Here is an 18383-nt window from a genome sequence, read left to right as displayed (position 1 = left end):
TGGCCTTAGAAAACCTGTGCCCAAACAAGGACAAAGCGAGCCTGGAAAGCCTTTCAAAAACAACATTTAAATTCACAGTTCCACAAAAAAGCCACTACCATCGGGGCAGAAGGCGTGTTTGGCAGCACCACCTTGCCCACTGGCCCATCCAATCTCTCAGCACACCCCACCCGGGGCGGGGTTCTCCGTAGAAAGCCACACTCCCCTCGCCAGCAGTGGTTTCCTCTGCCCCTCCCCGCCCAACGCCGGAATAATGGTACCGCCCGACCGCCATTTCGCTTCCCTCCCGCCCTTCTCCTCCAGATTTCGCGCCAAACTGCTCCCGGAGGGAGGGGACGGAACGTCCCGACCAATCGGCGACAGAGGCGAAGCCGCGCGCTTCCAGCCGGGGCGGGGCGGAAGGGCCGGCTGAGCCAATCAGCTGCGGGGCGCCGCTGGCGGGCCAATCGGAAGCGGGCCGCGCTGCCGATCGCCGTCCGCCGGGCACTGGTTTTGCCGCGAAAAAGTTATTGGTGGTGCGTGGATCGGCTGTGGGCCTTGGCGTGGCGTAACAGGGCGGGGGTGCCCGGTTCTGAGTGTGTGTTCGCCCCTCAGGTGAGGTACAGGCATCATGTCGGGCTTCGACGAGCCCGGTGTTTATTACAGCGACAGCTTTGGCGTGGACACATCGGCGGATGAGGGGCAAGTGCGGAAATCGCAACTGCAGCGACGCTTTAAGGAGTTCCTGCGGCAGTATCGCGTGGGAACGGACCGGACTGGCTTCACCTTCAAATACAGGTGCTGTGGTGTGTGTGGCAACGCGGGTCTGCTCTTCCTATAGAGCATAGAGAGCTCCCTGCAGGGTGGGCGGGGATCTCTCGGACATTTATACAGACTGGAAGAAGCGATTCTTGAGAGCAGCCCCGCAGAGAAGAACCTGGGGGTACTGATGGATGAAAAGCTTAACATGAGCCAGCAGTGCGCTCTTGCAATTCAGAAAGCAAATGATGTCCTGGGCTCCATCAGAAGAGGGATGGCCAGCAGGGACAGGGAGGTGATTGTCCCCCTCTACTCTGCTCTTGTGAGGCCCCACCTGCAGTGCTGTGCCCAGATCTGGAGCCCTCAGTACAAGAAAGACAGGGAGCTGTTGGAGAGGGTCCAGAGGAGAGCCACCAAGATGATCAGGGGGCTGGAGCACCTCCCCTATGAAGACAGGCTGAGGGAGCTGGGCTTGTTCAGCCTGGAGAAAAGAAGGCTGCGGGGTGACCTCGTGGCAGCCTTTCAGTACATAAAGGGAGCCTACAAACAGGAGGGGAATCAACTCTTTGAAAGGGTAGATAACAGCAGGACAAGAGGAAATGGTTTTAAGTTGAGAGAGGGAAGATTTAGTTTGGATGTCAGGGGGAAATTCTTTACAGAGAGAGTGGTGAGGTGCTGGAACAGGCTGCCCAGAGAGGCTGTGGCTGCCCCGTCCCTGGAGGTGTTCAAGGCCAGGTTGGATGGGGCCCTGGGCAGCCTGGTCTAGTATGAAATGGGGAGGTTGGTGGCCCTGCATGTGGCAGGGGGTTGGAGATTCATGATCCTTGAGGTCCCTTCCAACCCTGGCCATTCTGTGATTCTGTGGGCAGTGTCATATTGGAACTACTGTCCCAGGGCTGATGGCACATCTCACTGTGTTTGGGGTGGAAGGTTTGCCTATGTCCCCCTGATTCCCCCTTAGTGCTGTTTTCCTCATGAGCTTTACTCTGAGGCTTCACTGAGCTCTGTGGGTAGCCCTGACCCTAATCCTGTGCCTGCTGCCTTGCAGGGATGAGCTCAAGCGGCACTACAACCTGGGCCAGTACTGGGTGGAAGTGGAGATGGAGGACTTAGCCAGCTTTGATGAGGATCTCGCCGACTATCTGTACAAACAGCCTGCTGAACACCTGCAGCTGGTAAGGGATGGAATGGGACGTGTGAGGGTTGTGTGAGGGTGGTCCTGACTGCTGTTCTCTTTATAGCTGGAAGAAGCAGCGAAGGAGGTGGCAGATGAGGTCACTCGTCCTCGTCCTGCTGGGGAAGAAGCTCTCCAGGACGTACAGGTCATGCTGAGGTCCGATGCCAACGCAGCCAACATCCGTAGTCTGAAGGTGAGCCTGAGAGACCATAGTCTCACAAAGTGTCATTACATTTCCTTAGCACCGTGAGTTTCCTTTCCATCCTCCAATGTTGTTTCCCTCACCTCCCTTTCTTTTCTCTTCCAGTCTGACCAGATGTCCCACCTCGTGAAGATCCCTGGCATTGTCATTGCGGCAACCCCTGTGAGAGCCAAAGCCACCAAAATCGCCATCCAGTGCCGCAGCTGTCGCAACACCATCAACAACATCGCAGTGCGCCCTGGTCTGGAGGGCTATGCTCTGCCCAGGAAATGTAACACGTGAGAGATGACCTGGGGCTGTTTGGGGCAGGTGGTGGGGCAAAATGGGCACACAGGGTCACATGAGTTGAAAGGGACTTATGGAAATAATCTAGTGCAACCCCCTGCAGAGGCAGGATCTGTACAATAGATTGGAGAGGAAAGGGTCCAGGTGGGTTGTAAGTATCCAGATGGGCTGTGAGTATCTCTGGAGAAGACTTCACGACATTTCCAGTGCCCCTTCATCAGCCTGTTCCAGTGCTCTGTCACCCTCACATAGAGAAGTTTTTCCTCACATTTGTATGGAACTTTTTGTGTTCCAGTTTGTGCCCTCTGCCCCTTGTCCTGTTGCTGGACACCACTGGTAAGAGCCTGCTCCCCCCCTGCCATTAGTTATGTATAAGCATTGATAAGATCCCCTCTCAGGTGTCTCTTCCCCAGGCTGAACAGTCCCAGGGCTCTCAGCCTTTGCTCATGAGAGAGGCCCTCACTGTCTCAGTGGCCCTCTGCTGGGCTCTCTATAAGCTCCCTGTCTTTTTTTGAACTGGAGATTCCCAGTTGCCCCATAATTCTGCTTTCAGCTCCTCTTTCAGCTTCCTTACCAAATTCTTACCTTGTTCAGGCAAGCTTCTTGCTTCCACATCCCCCTCCCTGATGGGCTGTTTTCCGTTAAGTTCTGTAAGGGTACTTTGCTCCTAATTTCCAAATCCTGCTTTACAGCATTTGCTGCCTGCACAAATTGCAAGCATTGGGCTGCTGCAGTGCTGTGACATTCATATGGGCTGATCCTGATGGATTGTGTCTTTGAACTGAAGCATGCTAGTATTTATTTTCTCTGCCTTATCTCTAAGGCAGCCTGAGAGGCCTGTGGGATCAGCATAGTTCTTGCCTGGCTCCTGAGCCTTGGCTGCACAATTGGGTCAGCACGGCTACCATGCAGCCTCTCTCTCTTTCTAGTGGGACTTTTCCTGCCTTGTGTTCTGTCTTCCCAAAAAGCCCCATGGCTGCCTGCATAAAGTCAGGCACTGATGGTGCTCTGCAGAGGAGCCAGCAGGATGCAGAGCTGCTCCACATCTCCCAGAGCTTATAGTAGAGCACTGCAGATAGGCAGAGCTGACATCTCAAGAGACTCTGAGGTTGATGGCAGCCTTGTCACACTGCTAATTGCTTTCTCACCAGAAACCACTTAGTGTTTGCCTCATGCGTGAGGTTATAAAGAAATATGCCCTGTCAGGGCATGGAGTCTATACTGTTATCTCCTGTTTCATTAATGAGTTACCTTCATGCTTGCTTTTAGCTAGCAGGAGAGAGGGAGGTGCTTCTGAGAGTATTCAGGGGGAGCATCACTTTGCTGTGGGTTTGTGCTGATGCTCTGACATGTTGGAGGCAAGGAGTTCGGAGAACCATTGGGCTGTTAACGGTGCCTTTCTGACCTGAGAGGGGTGGGCTCTGGGTGCTGTGACCACTGTCCACACCCCTAGTGCTGCCCCTGGCTGACTTCTCCCAGTTGATCTCTACACAGAGAACAGGCCGGCCGCCCCAGGTGCCCGCTGGATCCCTATTTCATCATGCCAGACAAATGCAAGTGTGTCGACTTCCAGATCCTGAAGCTGCAGGAGTCCCCTGACGCTGTGCCACACGGGGAGATGCCCCGGCACCTACAGCTGTACTGTGACAGGTAATAGCTGGGTCTCTGGGTGGGCTGTGGCCTTGCTGCCATATCTCAGGGTGATCCTGCAGCATTGCTTCCTCCCCTGGCTGAGTCTTATTACTGTAGTATCACTAAGGTTGGAAAAGACCACTAAAGATCATCTTGGCCAACCGTGTTGGTGGTGCCGTCATTTTCCCCACCACCATCCTTTGCTTTCCCCTTTCAATCTTCTTAGGTACTTGTGTGACAGAGTTGTCCCAGGGAACAGAGTCACCATCATGGGCATCTACTCCATCAAGAAGTCTGCCCAGAGCAAGAACAAAAGCCGGGACAACGTGGGCGTGGGCATCCGAAGTGCTTACATCCGTGTGGTGGGCATCCAGGTGGATGTGGAGGGCTCAGGTGAGGGCTGATTTTGGTGCCTGTCTGGTCTGTGTGTGTAGCTGGTGTTGGGAGAGTCCTCTTTCTGAATAGGGCAGTTTCACCAGCGAGATCTCTTCAAAATCTTAGTCTGTGTTCTTTTCTTCTGCTTACTTAGTAAAAGGTTCAATTCTGGTCCAGGAGGTCTGTCTTCCTGGATGCTGTAAACCCAAATGTCCTGTATGGTTTTGTCTCAGTGCTGTTAAATTATGAGGCTTCAGCCTGAGTCCTCCAGGGTATTTCAGTACTTGTATCTTACTGATCTTTGTGGGAATTCTCTAAACCATTCCTGAGGATCTGGGCTGAAGTCAACGGTTAAAACTGAGCTATGTATTTGAAGTTGGTTCTGACTGTAATTTCTTTCCTGTTTCTCCCAGCTGTTTTGCCCAAGATCCTTGCTTTGCTTTCTTCCAGTTCCTTTCCCTCACACAGGCTGTAACAAAGTGTCTGCCATGCTGGGTTAGTAAATGCCTTCCCTCTCCACCCTTCAGTGGAGATAGTGGTGGTACTTGACATGAGATGCAAGAAGTGTTTTTAGCTGTAGCGCGTGTGAGAGACACAGTGTATTTTTCTTTGAAACACCCATTTGTTCTCTGCTGCTCCCTTCTTCTCTATGCAGGACACAGTTTTGCTGGTGCAGTGACCCCTCAGGAAGAGGAGGAACTTCGCCAACTCACTGCCATGCCTAACATCTACGAGATGGTTGCCAAGAGCATCGCACCTTCCATCTATGGCAGCACTGACATCAAGAAGGCCATTGCTTGCCTCTTGTTTGGAGGCTCTCGCAAGAGGTGGGGAAAAGCCAACTTGGTCTGCCTGCCATTGTCAGCAATGCTCTGTTACCAAGATAAAAGCTCACCATCTCCCCTCTGTCTCCCCACACTGCTGCTCCAGGCTCCCAGATGGGCTGACCCGCAGAGGAGACATCAACTTACTGATGCTGGGTGACCCTGGGACAGCCAAATCCCAGCTGCTGAAGTTTGTAGAGAAGTGTTCGCCCATCGGGGTAGGTGCTATGAGGTGTCTTCTCATTTCTTCCTTTTTCTCCCTGTGTGCCACTGAAGACCAGGGTCTTGGCAGATTCCCACTCGTGCATCCCCAGTGAGAGCAGCTGGTGGAGCTGTGAACTGGAACTGCTGGTGCCAGCCTGGGGGAGATGGGGCAGAGGACAGAGCATGAGGGAGGGAAGGGGAAGGAGGTAATTAATGCCTTTAGTGGTGCTATGAGTCGGGCTATTTGCAGACATCCAAAGATGTGGCCAGTGCTGCTGTTTATCATTGAGACTATATCAGCAGAGCTGCTGCCCGGTCAGGACAAATGAAGCTGACTGCACCTCAGGCACAGAGCTCCAAACTGAGCCCAGGCATGAAATTATATTTTCAGCTCTGTTTTCTCATAACCTCCATTAAAGTCAGCCTCTGACTGCGTTGTTTCCTCAGGGGAAAAACAAAGCTAATGCAGCTACGCACCAAAAAATGAATCACTCCATGTTCTGTACTTAATACCTGCATTTGTATGTCTGCATGCCCTCCGGTGTGTCACAATTGCTTGGTTTGAGGCTTGGGACTACGCAGCAGTCTCTGTCTGTATCAGGTCCACTTATGGCACATGAAGGGTTTTCCCTTGGGCTTTGCCTTTCCTCCCTCTGCTCTGGCCAAGGCATGGCGGTGCAGTGGGATATTGGTCCTCCAGTGGCTGATGTGCTGTCCCTCCTTGTCCCATGCACCATTAGGTGTACACCTCAGGGAAAGGCAGCAGTGCTGCTGGCTTGACAGCCTCAGTCATCCGTGACCCTTCCTCAAGGAGCTTCTTCATGGAGGGAGGAGCCATGGTGCTGGCGGATGGGGGAGTGGTGTGCATCGATGAGTTCGATAAGGTATGTGGGGTGTGCAGAGCTTGGCGCTCAGCTGAATTCATCCAGAGGTGACTGACAGTGGCTTTTTTTCTTTTTTTTTTTCCCCTTTCTCTCTTGTTTCTTCCACCTCGGGTGAGAAGATGCGGGAGGATGACCGTGTGGCCATCCACGAGGCCATGGAGCAGCAGACCATCTCCATTGCAAAGGTGAGAAGCCAGCCGTGCTCAAGTGTCAGCAGAAGCCAGCTTTCCTCCAGAAGGATGCATGGGCCCAACTCCTTGATGCTCCTCATGATGGACGTTCCCTCTCCAATGTGGGACTGTTACAGTGCAATTGAGTGCTACTTAAATGAGCTTTACTTAGGTATAAGTGCTTGAGGATGAGTTCATGTATCATGCTTAGGAGTTCATACTAGGAGTTAGTAGTCTTCTAGCCCTGCTGTTGTATGGGCGTGATCTTGACTCCATCTATTCCTTTTTCCCCACAGGCAGGAATCACAACCACGCTGAACTCTCGCTGCTCAGTGCTTGCAGCTGCCAACTCTGTCTTTGGACGCTGGGACGAGACCAAGGGCGAGGACAACATTGATTTTATGCCCACCATTCTGTCTCGATTCGACATGATCTTCATTGTCAAGGATGAGCACAATGAAGAACGAGATATGGTGGGTTGGGGCTGTGGGCTCAGCTGGGGCTTGAGGCATGGCAGGTTGCATAGCCATAGCATGGGGCTGAGAGCCTGGGGAAGAAGCAAAACAAGGCTCTGGGCAGACCTGATAGCAGCCTTAAATTCTCTGAAGGGGGACTATAAGAAGGAACGGGGCAGACTCTTTAGAAGGGTCTGCTGTGATGGGACAGGGGGAAATGGTTTCAAACTAATGGAGGGAAATTGAAGTTGGATATAATGAAGAAGGTATTTTTTACAGTCAGGGTGGTGAGGCACTGGAACAGATTGCCTAGAAAGGAGGCGTTTGCACTATCCCTGGAGACATCCCAAGGTTGGGCTGGAGGGGCTCTGAGCACCCTGCTCTAGCTGTAGGTGTCTCTGTTATTGCAGCAGAATTGGGATAGGTGGCCTTTAAAGTTCCTTCCAGCTCAAGCTATTCTATGATTCTAAGACCTGTTCCTTGCTACATTGAAGCAAGGCAAGCTTCTTGTGGTCTCTCATAGTTCTGCTTGTCACCATAGAGCCAGGCAGGGCCTGATAGGGGTTGGGCTGGGGAATGCCTTCTACAGTATTGACAGAGCTGTGCTCCCTGAACCGCTGAGCTGCTGCCCCGTTTTTGGGGAGGATTGAATTACAGGGAGGTTGGCTGTGGTCTGACTGCTCCCTGCTCTCCTAGACACTGGCCAAGCACGTGATGTCCTTGCATGTGAGCGCCCTGACGCAGACACAGGCTGTGGAAGGTGAAATCGAGCTGAACAAGCTGAAGAAGCTCATCTCCTTCTGCCGGACGTGAGTGAGAGGGGTGACTTTAGGCTGTGTCCACGTCACATGGTGCTGCTGGGGCTGCATTGTGCAGTGAGGCAGATGTGTGGCCTAGGTCTGGGCCTGGTGCATCTGCATCCAGAGCCGGGAGCATGGAGTGGGTTGTGAGGCAACACAGGCACCTTTGAGTGAAAGGTGTCTCTGAGGACCGAATTCTTAGGCTGGTAGGGGTTAGGTTTGAAAGGGCTTTCTCCTAGAAGGAATGCGAATGAGAACAGCTTGGAGCACACAAGGGACATCCTACCCAAGGTGCCATCTCTCCTTCCTCTCTTGCAGGAAGTGTGGTCCTCGGCTGTCTGTAGCAGCAGCAGAGAAGCTGAAGAACCGCTACATCCTGATGCGGAGCGGCAGTCGGCAGCATGAGCAGGAGAGTGACCGCCGCTCCAGCATCCCCATCACTGTCAGGTGAGTGCCATGGGGCCTGGTCCTATGTGGGGAGGGAGAGCATTGCTGTCCTCCTGTACCCACCGAAACTCTCAGGCTTGGGATTAAGTCATAGTGTCATCTATGATAACCTGGAGGATTGGGGTGCTGGAGTTTGGGAGAGCCCACTGTGAATGGGGCAGCACTGGAGATGCTGTGAGTGGAGGGGAGTGTCAGGGAAAGGAGAAAAACCCTTGGGCCTACAGTAGAAAGTGGGGAATGGGAGAATCTTCGTTACCCATAGGCAACTGGAGGCCATTGTGCGCATCGCCGAGTCCCTCAGCAAGATGAAGCTGCAGCCCTTTGCCACCGAGGCTGATGTTGAAGAGGCCTTGAGGCTCTTCCAGGTGTCCACGCTCGATGCGGCCATGTCGGGCAGTCTGTCGGGTAAGGATGGACAACGCTGTGTTGGCTTACAGCTTCTCTCTGAAACGTGTTTGTGTGGTGGGAGGCACGGGGGATGGCTTTTTGGCTTTGAAAGTGACATCTGTTTGCTCATGCAACCTCTCCCTCTCAGGGGCAGAAGGCTTTACAACGCAGGAGGACCAAGAGATGCTGTCCCGTATTGAGAAGCAACTCAAGCGCCGCTTTGCTATTGGCTCACAGGTGTCAGAGCACAGCATTGTGCAGGACTTCATGAGGCAGGTGGGCAAGGGCTGGGCTCTGCAACCAGGCAGCCCACGGTGCTGCTGTGGGGAATCCATTTCCTGGGAGGCAGCTGTAGAGCCCCTCAGTCATATTTGCTTTTGAAGTTGTTCATAGGGAGCAGGGTCTGTTGTGTTTGCGGAGTTGGAGGGGAGTGAGGAGAGGTTTTTTTCCTCTATTATAAGTGCTGCGGTTCTGGTTTGGGGCTGTTCAGGTACCCTGCAATACCTGGTAATAGACTGAAGTCCAGCATTGAATCTACAACATTTTGACTCACAAAACTGGCTGTACTCAGATCTGAAATGGTGAAATGGGAAAGTAGCAGCAGCTCCTGCTGTCTTGCAGAGAGGCACAGCCTTTGGCAATGGCTGCAGTCCTTATTGGGCTGCATTGAGCTTCTCCCTGCCCGTTTGTCTCACCCTGCTCTGTCCCTCTCCAGAAATACCCTGAACATGCCATCTACAAGGTGCTGCAGCTGATGATGCGCCGTGGGGAGATCCAGCACCGCATGCAACGCAAAGTCCTCTACCGCATCAAGTAACCCTGTGTTCCTTGCTTGGGAGGGGCAGCTGCTAATCTGCTTGATGAGAGAATCATGGGGGCCACTGCCAACACCTGAAAGCTTTTCCTTGGGGAGCCAACCAACCAGGGCCCCTGGAGCCAAGCTCTGAGGCAGCCGGGCTTCCCCTTCAGTGTGCTGTTGCAGTTTTATTCTTGATACTCCAGAAGCTTTTAGTTTGTTTTAAAATAAAAGCTTTTATTGGTACATTAGGGTCCTTGTCCGTCTGGAGGGGAGAGAGGGGTTGTATCTCCATCTCTCTTTTGGAGGCTGTCTGGGATTGGGATTGGAGGCTTTACAACCTACTGCTTCCTGCTTCATCCCTCCTTTGCATCTCATAGGACTCTGGGAGGCAAAAACACATCACCCTGCAATGGAAAAGGCTGTGAAAAAGCCTTGATGAAGCATGGCAGAGCTCTGAGCCCTGCTGGCACCAACTGAAAAAGCATTGGTGTACAGTGGTAAAAAGCTGCCACCTCACATGTGTGCTAGCAGGAGGGACATCCCACTTAGCAGAAGCTTCTCTGGGGCTCTGCACATGTTCTGGTGTGGGCAATGGGATGCATTTGTGCTGTGTGTGGCAGCTGTCTTGCATTGCTGGATTTCCTTTGCACCCTTGCACTGTCAATCTGATTTTTTATTATTTTGTGCTTCTGAGCTATCACAGCTCTGGGCGTGCAGAAAAAGCTGCTCTGCAGGCAGGAGAAGCTGCTGCATGTCTCAGAGCGACCTTCAGGTTGCGAAAAAAGAAACTATCCAGCAGTACACTGTACAAGCTTTGTTACTGGAATAGATGCTCAAGGCCAGCAGAGGGAACTCGAGCCTTGAGGATGCTGGGCTATATCCGAGGGGGGCTCTACAACATCTTTGTGTGCTTCTGTGTGGGTGCTTGGAAAGGCACCTGGTGCACCTAGAACAGAGCCAGAGCTGGCTGAGAAGTCGGGTGTACCTTCCCAGGCACTGGTAGCCTTCATGAGGCTGGTTCTGCATTGGACAAACAGTCTTCTGCCCTCCAGCTTGTTTTGTTGTTTGTTTTTTTCTGGATGGATCTGGTGTTTTCTGAGGATGGAAAGGGAAAGGAGGTTCTGCGTGATGATGGGTGTGTGGAAAACTCATCCCAGCTGTATCCATGCCTCACTGCAGAGGCACACCAAACTTCCCAGCTCTATTTTATCACACTGCATCTAGGCACAGCTCGAAGCGGGGCTGCCACCACCCTGAATCAACGTAATATCACAGCTGCTATCCAGCCACATGCTATAGCCCAGGTCTGAAAGGTGTGCCATGCATCTCATAGCCCCAGCCATGCCTTTCCAGTGCCTCCATCCCTGCTCTGAAGGCTCTGGCAGTACCAGTCTACCTAATGCTTACTTGACTGTTGACTTCTGGTATTCATGAAGCCTACAGTGTTGCTTGCAGGGCTCAAAGGAGCCATCATCTCAAGGTGTGTCAATCTATGCTGGGCGTTTTTTTGTTACTGTTATTGTTTTCATGACATGATATGGAACAGAAGAATGTTTCAGTGACTGGGATCAGAATGATTGATCTCTTCGTGCTGTAAAATGTGTTGATTATGTGGTATGAGATTATGTAAGCGTACATACAGCTCGAAACGACGTCAGCTCAGTCACAAGATGTGGAGCTGGGATACACATCTCTGGCATTATCTTGGAACTTGAGATTACTGACTACAAATAACACTGCAGAGGAGAATCAAAGGGGGGGGGGGAATAGCCATTCTCAGTCAGGTAAAGTTGTAATTACTGGAATATTTACACTGATATGGAGCTAGTGGCATCCCTGCAGAAGAACACCAGACCTTTCCTCAGCTGCTTGAGAAAGGGTTAGCTATACTTCTTGGTCATCTCTGATGTTCTGGTGTGCTGAAGTGTGGGGCAAAGTCACTGGGTGTCCTTAGCTGACCAGACATACTGTTCCCCACTGCTAGGCCTGCAGAGAGCAAAACCAGTCTGACACTTGGCACCTTCCAGCAGTGCAGCACTCCCTCAGCCTACAGAGGTGACTTTGTAGCTCCTTTAACCCACTGCTGTCACAGGCCCAGGACCAGGTCTGGGAGTGCCAGGCTGAGATTCATCTGATCCTGTGCTGAGAGCTGAGCAGAACTCAGGCTGTGTCATTGCCAGGGCAGAGAGCAGGTTTTGTCCAAAGTAAATGTTTAAAAGAGGCCAGAGGATTCACTCTGTTGACTGTGGAAGGAATCCAGGGCAACTAAATGGGGTGGGTACTCCTGCAAGCATAAGCATCAAACAGGAGGCAGAATCTTCCCATGTGTATCAGAGAAGGGTTTCATTGGAGGTTTGTTTTGGGATCCTGGCTCTGGAAGCTGAGTCATCACATCTGTGCTGCTCTGCTCTGTTCCATCTCTGTGTGGGATGAGAGCTGTTGCAATGCAGCAGTGTGAACTCTGAGCGTGTTGTGAGTGTCACTTCCTCCATAAAATAAAACAAAACCAAACTGTGGAGTTCTAAGGACTCAAGGATGGCTCAAGGATGTGAGGATGAACACATTGTTCCCATTGCTGTTTATCCCAGAGAAGAGGAGGCTGAGGGGAGGCCTCATGACGACCTACAGCTTCCTCACGAGGAGAGCAGAGGGGTCTGCCAGTTCACAAACAAACAGGACACTGGTCTAAATGTGCTGGATCAGCTCTCAGGGCTTGGTAGAAATGCCTGGTAGAAATGGGTCACTAAGGAACTCTCATCAGAGAATCTCCTCTGAACCATCTGCTGTTTCTTGGCCAGGCAATGCTGATTTAGCTGCCTTTTGCACCAGACAACTTGGGGCCCTTGGAATGAAAGCAAAGAAGCCTTATCTGCCCACCTCGATCAAAGCACCTTTGCAATACTTGCTGAGAGGAGAGCAGGTCTATCCACAGTTGGCCACATGCTGTGTGCTCATCAGCATCCAGTACCTCTGCGGTATAAATAGGTATCTATAAATAGATAGGCATCTTTCCTGCCTAGACACCTTCACCTGATGGGATCTGTCAGGTTTCAAACTGCACCTGGTATTTTGCAGGCTCTGTCACAACTGATCGCAAGGTTGAAATTCCCTATGTCACTAGGAGTGAGGAATTAAATGAATACTGCTCAAGATATTTGGAAGTTTCTAGAGCAATAGTTGATGGGTTACCTAGCACAGAGGTAATATCGCTGTCCTAGACCATCATGTCAGAATAAGGTGCACATTCACTGTTCATTTATCTTCTATGTGAAAGGCAGGTCCTGCTTGACCAACCCCATTTCCTTCCATGGCCAGGTGATCGGTTGGTGGATGATGGAAAGACTGTGGATTTAGCCTTCCTAGACTTCAGTGAAGCCCTTGACTCTCCCATAGTATTGTCCTGGAGAAGATGGCAGCCCTTGGCTTGGACAGATGTATTCTTTGCTGAGTAAAAAAACTGTCTGAGAGCCTTGCCCAGACTGGTGGTGAATGAGTTAAATCCAGCTGGTGACTGGCCACAAGTGATGTTCCCAGGGATCAGTATTGGGGGCTGGCCCTGTTTAATATCTTTATTGATTATCTGGACATGGGGATTGAGAGCACCTTCAGTAAGTTTGCAGATGACACCAAGCTGGAAGGAAATGTTGATCTGCCTGAGGGTAGGAAGGCCCTCCAGAGGGATCCAGGCAGGCTGGATTGATTGGCTGAGGCCAGTGGGATGAAAAAATATTCTTCTCAGAAAGAGCAGTGCTGCAGTGAAAAGGAACAGGTTGCCCACGAAGGTGGTGGAGTCACTGTCATTGGTGGTGTTTAAGGAAAGGGTAGTTGCAGTACTTAGGGACATCGTTTCGTGGGCAATATTGGTAGTAGGCGGCTAGTTGGACAAGATGAATTAGAGGTCTTCTCCAACCTTAATGATTCTTTGATTCTATGGTGCATATGTTTTGTGTTGAGAAGGCATTTGATGATCTGATCAGGATGCCATGTTCCAAATGGAGTGTCAGTGTGGGAGGTTTGCCAGCTGTATGGGTCCAGCAGGCAAAGGATGATGGCTTGGGTTGAGGAGGACCAAAGGGCATGAAGGTGGGAATGGTTTCCCCAGTGACATGTAGCTCTCACAAGTGGCAGAGCTCTGCATAGCAGTCCAGATCTTTTTGGCAGCAGAGTGGTTGTTACAGTGAAAATACAATGCCTGATTTACCTGGCTTCTCCTGAATCAGGCAATTAAAATACCGTGGTTTCCACAGCAACATTTCTATCACCGTGCTGCACCAGCATCATGTTCAGCTGCAGATGCAATCAAAGGGAAAGAGGGTGAAGCTACCGTAGTCTTGAGCTGGACTGAAAGTCAAGGTGTTGAGGCTCATCGAACCTGGGTCACCTGATCTCCTGCAAGCTACAGGCCCTCCAGCTCTGGCCAGGGAATCCAGCAGTTTTGGAGCAAATTCTCACTGGCTGCCTTTGTCTGAAGAAAGGCCTTCTTTGTTTGCCTTCCTAGAGGGTGAAAAGACTCTAAAACAGCCAATAAAAGTTGATGACAGAGGAGCTTGGAGTTTTCCCTGATGAACATCACCAGCTGGCAGGAATGCAAAGTGCAGAAGTATGCACATTTGTGGCCGGGTCCACACAACACAACCACACGTGGTGGTGCAGAGTCAGATGAGACAGATTCGCACCTGCGTTTCCTGGGACCTGGCAGGCTCACTGCTGCAGTGCATCTCCATGCCATGCTCTCTGACTGCTTTCCTTCAAAACCTCAGCAGCGAGGCTAGGATTTTGCTTTTTTGTCTTTTGCACAGGAGAAGAGGGTAACATTAGGTCAGAGAATCAGCTCAGAGGGGGAAGGCCAACTTTTGTGTCCCTGCTGTATGAGAAAAAGCAGAAAATCTATCTGTTTGTGGCTCTTGCTGCATGCTCCAAACCCAGAGACACACAATTTGCAGTTGTGATCCCTTCACCTTTCCTGCTCCTCAGAGGATAAAATGGTTTCCTGTTTATTCCAAGGGGCAGCTGTTGTATCCACAGGGGAGAGCTGTGCTCATGGTTAATGTGGCTGTTGTCCAGATATGTTTTCCAAAAGTTGCTAGGCCATCCAGCAGCTGAAAGTCATGCTTTTGGGAGGAGGATAATCCCAGGCAACTCTCAGATGCCTGAGCATGAGAGAAGACTGCCTTTCCACCCACTGGTATGGGCAAGCAGAGGAGAGATCCTGAGGCTTTCCTCAGATCCTCTTCTAAATGCCATGTGCTGGAGTACATCAAGAGCTTTGGGGCTCCTCTTCCCTCCTGCTCCTGGTGCAGTTGTGTTCCAGGGGTGGTCTGCATCACCCATGGGACAGAACCATGCAGTGTCCCGGGGTCTCATCCTCTTAGCCAAAGCTCCTAGTGATGAACTGGAGTGCCCAAAGCAATGAGACATCCAGGACTGGTGAGGGAAACTCCCTGTGGTCAAGTTTTCTTGTGCCTGGACAAGAGAAAACTGGGGACATGTGCAATCCCTGGAAATCATCTGAGAAATATCATCACCCCTCCTCAGGCTGCTTTTGCAGTCATTTGTACAGCAGAAAACGTCCCAAGATGCAGAGTATGCAGCCCCTGGGGAATGCCTTTCCAGACATATGAGGGCTATAGGCCAATTTTGGTCTCCTCCATCAACATGGAAGAGGCAGTCAAAATTCAACGCCTTTGGGCAGGAAGTGTCATAGATGAATAAATGCAGGAAAAAGACAGGGCCTGCTGCTTCTTGTGTCTGTATGTTTCTCTTCTGACATCAAGAGCGCTTCCCATATTTGCTTATTGTGTTTGCTTCTGCCTGGCAGGGCTATGTTGGTTGTTTGTGTTTTTAAATGCCAAAATGACCCAGACTCGGGACAGGCAGGTGGTGATCCAGGCAGCAGGCTTGTATCTGACTCCACTTATTCAGTTAGCTATGAATTGCTGAAATGGGAAGAAATCAGTGACCCATACACAAGCATCAGAGTCATCATTGGTCTGGAAGTGGGGCACTGAGACATGGCCTGCAAAGTGGAGAGATGGCAAGTGAACCCAATGACTCAGTGATGCCCTCTGGACAAGCAGGAGCTAGTACCAACCCCAGCCCTTCATACACTCATCAGGTTTATTTTTCAGCAGCATCCACTGTGTGCATTTCCAGGTTAGGAAAGATGCTGGCTCACAGGCAGGGCAAGAACAAGGGCTTTGGAGAACTCTTATTGAAGCAATGCACGCTCTGTCTGCAACATTTCCATCGCAGCTCCTGTGGCATGTCAATAGAGTATGCAATAGATGAGAGAACTTTCCACACCTCTCTTTTAACCATGCTTGATCCCCGCAAGCTTCTCATTGTTTCAGACAAATGCCTCCTATCCAGGTCCTCTGATTTTTCTGGCTACTTCTGTGGGCTCTGCCTGTGAGGATTTGCTTCATCCTAGAGATACCACATCTTCAGTGCTTTTCAATCCCATCTTCCATTCTCAGTCCCTACACCAGCAGCATCTGTCAGCCATCCTCGTACCTGTGCTGTCATCCTGTTGCCATCCCCTGCTTGTTTCCATCATTTTCTGTATCTCTTATCCTAATTCCGTTCCTGAGGTACATGCATGGCTTCCTGTTGTCATTTCCTCATCACTCAGCCCAACACCCCCCTCTGAAGCTTTCTGCACTACTTGTTGATTTCAGGAAGAGTGTGGATCAGGGCTGTCCAGAAAGAGGGCTCCCTGCTTCAGTGCATTTCAGGCCAAATACACTGACAAATAGCAGAGGTGAGGACTGTAATGTGTTAGCTAGAGAAAAAGTGATTGCAGTGCTTCTCCACAGAAGGCAGATGGGTTTCTATTTAAGCGTAAGCTAAATATCAGAGGAATGATGATCTTACAAATGAAACACAGCACCTCTGGGGGCTTCTTCCTATACGAGCTACTAATTCACCGCGTGACCTTTAGCCGTTCATTCAAGCTCTCCCTGCCTCAGTCACTTCTTGTGCCAAACCAACCCAGTGACAAATTCCTTCCTTGTGGAGGTCTTGTGAGGACTATGCATCTCCATGAGAACCTGAAGGGATACGTCGCAGGCAATTGCCACACCGAGACCTCATTTCACATTCCCACTGATGTAATGAGGCACATTATCTCGCCTGTGCTAAGCCTGGAGCCTCCCACTCGGAGCCCATCCCACCTGCCTCCTGCGAAGGCGTGTGTTGGCCCTCCAGAGCCACTTCTCAGCACCGTTCCTTCCTCTCACCCTGCTTTCCTGATATATTTTAGCCTTCCTAACACCTCCTCCCTTTCTGTAGCATGCTGGTCTTCAAAGAACAGCCCTTGTCTTGGCACAGATGGGCACAGCCAATTGCTTCCCTTCAAGGGGAGATGTTGCCTGAGCAACCAAAGTTTTGAAGTTGGGCAAAGTTCTGAGGAAAAAAAAAAGAAAAAGCCAATTGTGATGGAAAATGACACTTGGGAACAAATGCACCATGTTGCCATGGCAGCCTGAATACTTGCATGGAACTTGGTGTTTTGAAAATATGAAAAGGCTGTGCTTCAAGTGAGTCCGACTAACTTAATGCCTTTGTCAGGTAGCTGCACAATGCCAAGTGTCTGGTGTTTATATTTTATACCTGGCGTGTGACTGACTCTATCACTTCTGAAATGGGAGAAACTTCTGCTCTCAATCCGACAGAGGACTATTTGAGATCGCAGGCTTTGCTGTGCTACCTCGTCTAGTATTGATCTGTTGAGGTTATTTCTGTCACCCAAAGTCCATAGTTCTTGGTTGTCTTGGTTTCCATGTCTGTGTTTTATCTGTTATTTCATTTGGTGCACTTTTATCCCACGGCGTCTGAGCAAAGGCCAGCAGGTGATTTGTTCAAAAGCACGGATCCTCTTCCTAGTCTCACAAAAATCCATGTCATGCCTTGAGCGATGAACCACCTACCATGAGGGTTTCAGGGGCCACAACCTGCTTCACTCATCACTGAAAGCTGAACCAAGTATGATTTTTCACCATCAGGTAGGTTTCTTCCCCTAACTGCAGTGGGGAAGAGGAATAAGTAGCCTATACTCTATTCTACAGCCTACAGAATGGACTCTTTTTGTAAACCCAGAGAAGGCACCTGAACTTTTGGAAGTCAGGAAAACCATCCAGATCTTGAGTTCATCACCATTCCTTCCAGAAGGGCCTGAATGTCATGGCATTTGGCTTCTACTTGGTATGGCTCTCTGTCCTGGGAGGCTGGGGAGAGCAGGAGAAGAGAAGGAAACAGAATTTCAGTGACCTCTTGCTGTTCTTCACTGTCTCAAGGAGACAGTACTTTGGGAAAAGTAGCATGTAGGAAAAGGTCTACATGATGCAGAATCCAATAAGGGCTGACATGACGTGGACCAGCCATGGTCCAGTGCTGAGAAGTTTAAATCCTAATGTCTCACAGAAAAAGGGGGGTTCTCCAACCTCAGCCATCCTACGACTATGACTATGATTCTTACCACCTAAACAAGGTACAATTTGGGACCCTGACACTGCATTTCATTCCTTGTTGGCGGACCCTTACCAGGAGCTAGGTGTGGAGACAGGTCTCCAAGCATGGAAAATGTCTTTGGCAGAGTCAATCCTTTGCTGTTGGCAGGAAAACAGCTCAACTGAGGATTCTCCAGATGCAGAGAAGTCAACTGCATGCCAGCTTATGTTGGGAGCATGCACAGAACACTACACCGTCAGGACTTCCCAACCCAGGCTGGGCCACAGCTCAGAGGTCGTGTTGCACTATCATCGGTGAGGTCTTCTTGTTCTCCCTTGCCAGCCAGAGAGCATGCTTCTATTACCCAATCCACCTTGCCTTGCATCATCTGAACTTCTGCTTTATCTGTGTTAGTCTCCTCATTGCCCTGGGTGGTCCAGCACTGGCTGCTGTGAGTTACAGACTGTGCAGGAGGCATCTCATTTGAAGAGGCTATGGAAGAGGCATGTGGAGGCACAGAGGGGAGCAAGGATTTCACTGCTCCTTGGCAGGAGCT

General features: G+C 50.7%; 1 protein-coding gene across 2 annotated transcripts; it reads left to right on the top strand.

Annotated features, from left to right (window-relative positions):
• Positions 1 to 447: 447 nt before the first annotated feature.
• On the top strand, positions 448 to 9622 carry MCM5 (minichromosome maintenance complex component 5). Of its 2 annotated transcripts, XM_042837822.1 has the most exons (17): positions 448 to 515; positions 595 to 777; positions 1787 to 1913; positions 1980 to 2108; positions 2223 to 2395; positions 3897 to 4052; positions 4261 to 4427; positions 5065 to 5236; positions 5340 to 5451; positions 6178 to 6321; positions 6441 to 6506; positions 6788 to 6964; positions 7643 to 7755; positions 8065 to 8193; positions 8456 to 8598; positions 8729 to 8856; positions 9296 to 9622. In XM_042837822.1, exons 2-17 carry the CDS (start codon positions 611 to 613, stop codon positions 9395 to 9397), a joined length of 2205 nt encoding a protein of 734 aa, XP_042693756.1. In that variant the 5' UTR covers positions 448 to 515; positions 595 to 610; the 3' UTR covers positions 9398 to 9622. The 2 variants fall into 2 exon arrangements, with proteins under 2 accessions (XP_042693756.1, XP_042693755.1); XM_042837821.1 differs by having other exon boundaries at positions 462 to 777.
• Positions 9623 to 18383: the final 8761 nt, after the last annotated feature.

Source organism: Centrocercus urophasianus, unplaced genomic scaffold, assembly GCF_019232065.1.
Source record: "Centrocercus urophasianus isolate 14NV4802_14NV808 unplaced genomic scaffold, USGS_Curo_1.0 seq_73, whole genome shotgun sequence".
Classification (NCBI taxonomy): domain Eukaryota; kingdom Metazoa; phylum Chordata; class Aves; order Galliformes; family Phasianidae; genus Centrocercus; species Centrocercus urophasianus.
The sequence above is the reverse complement of the archived record's forward strand: the minus strand, read 5'-3'. Positions and strand labels throughout refer to the sequence as shown.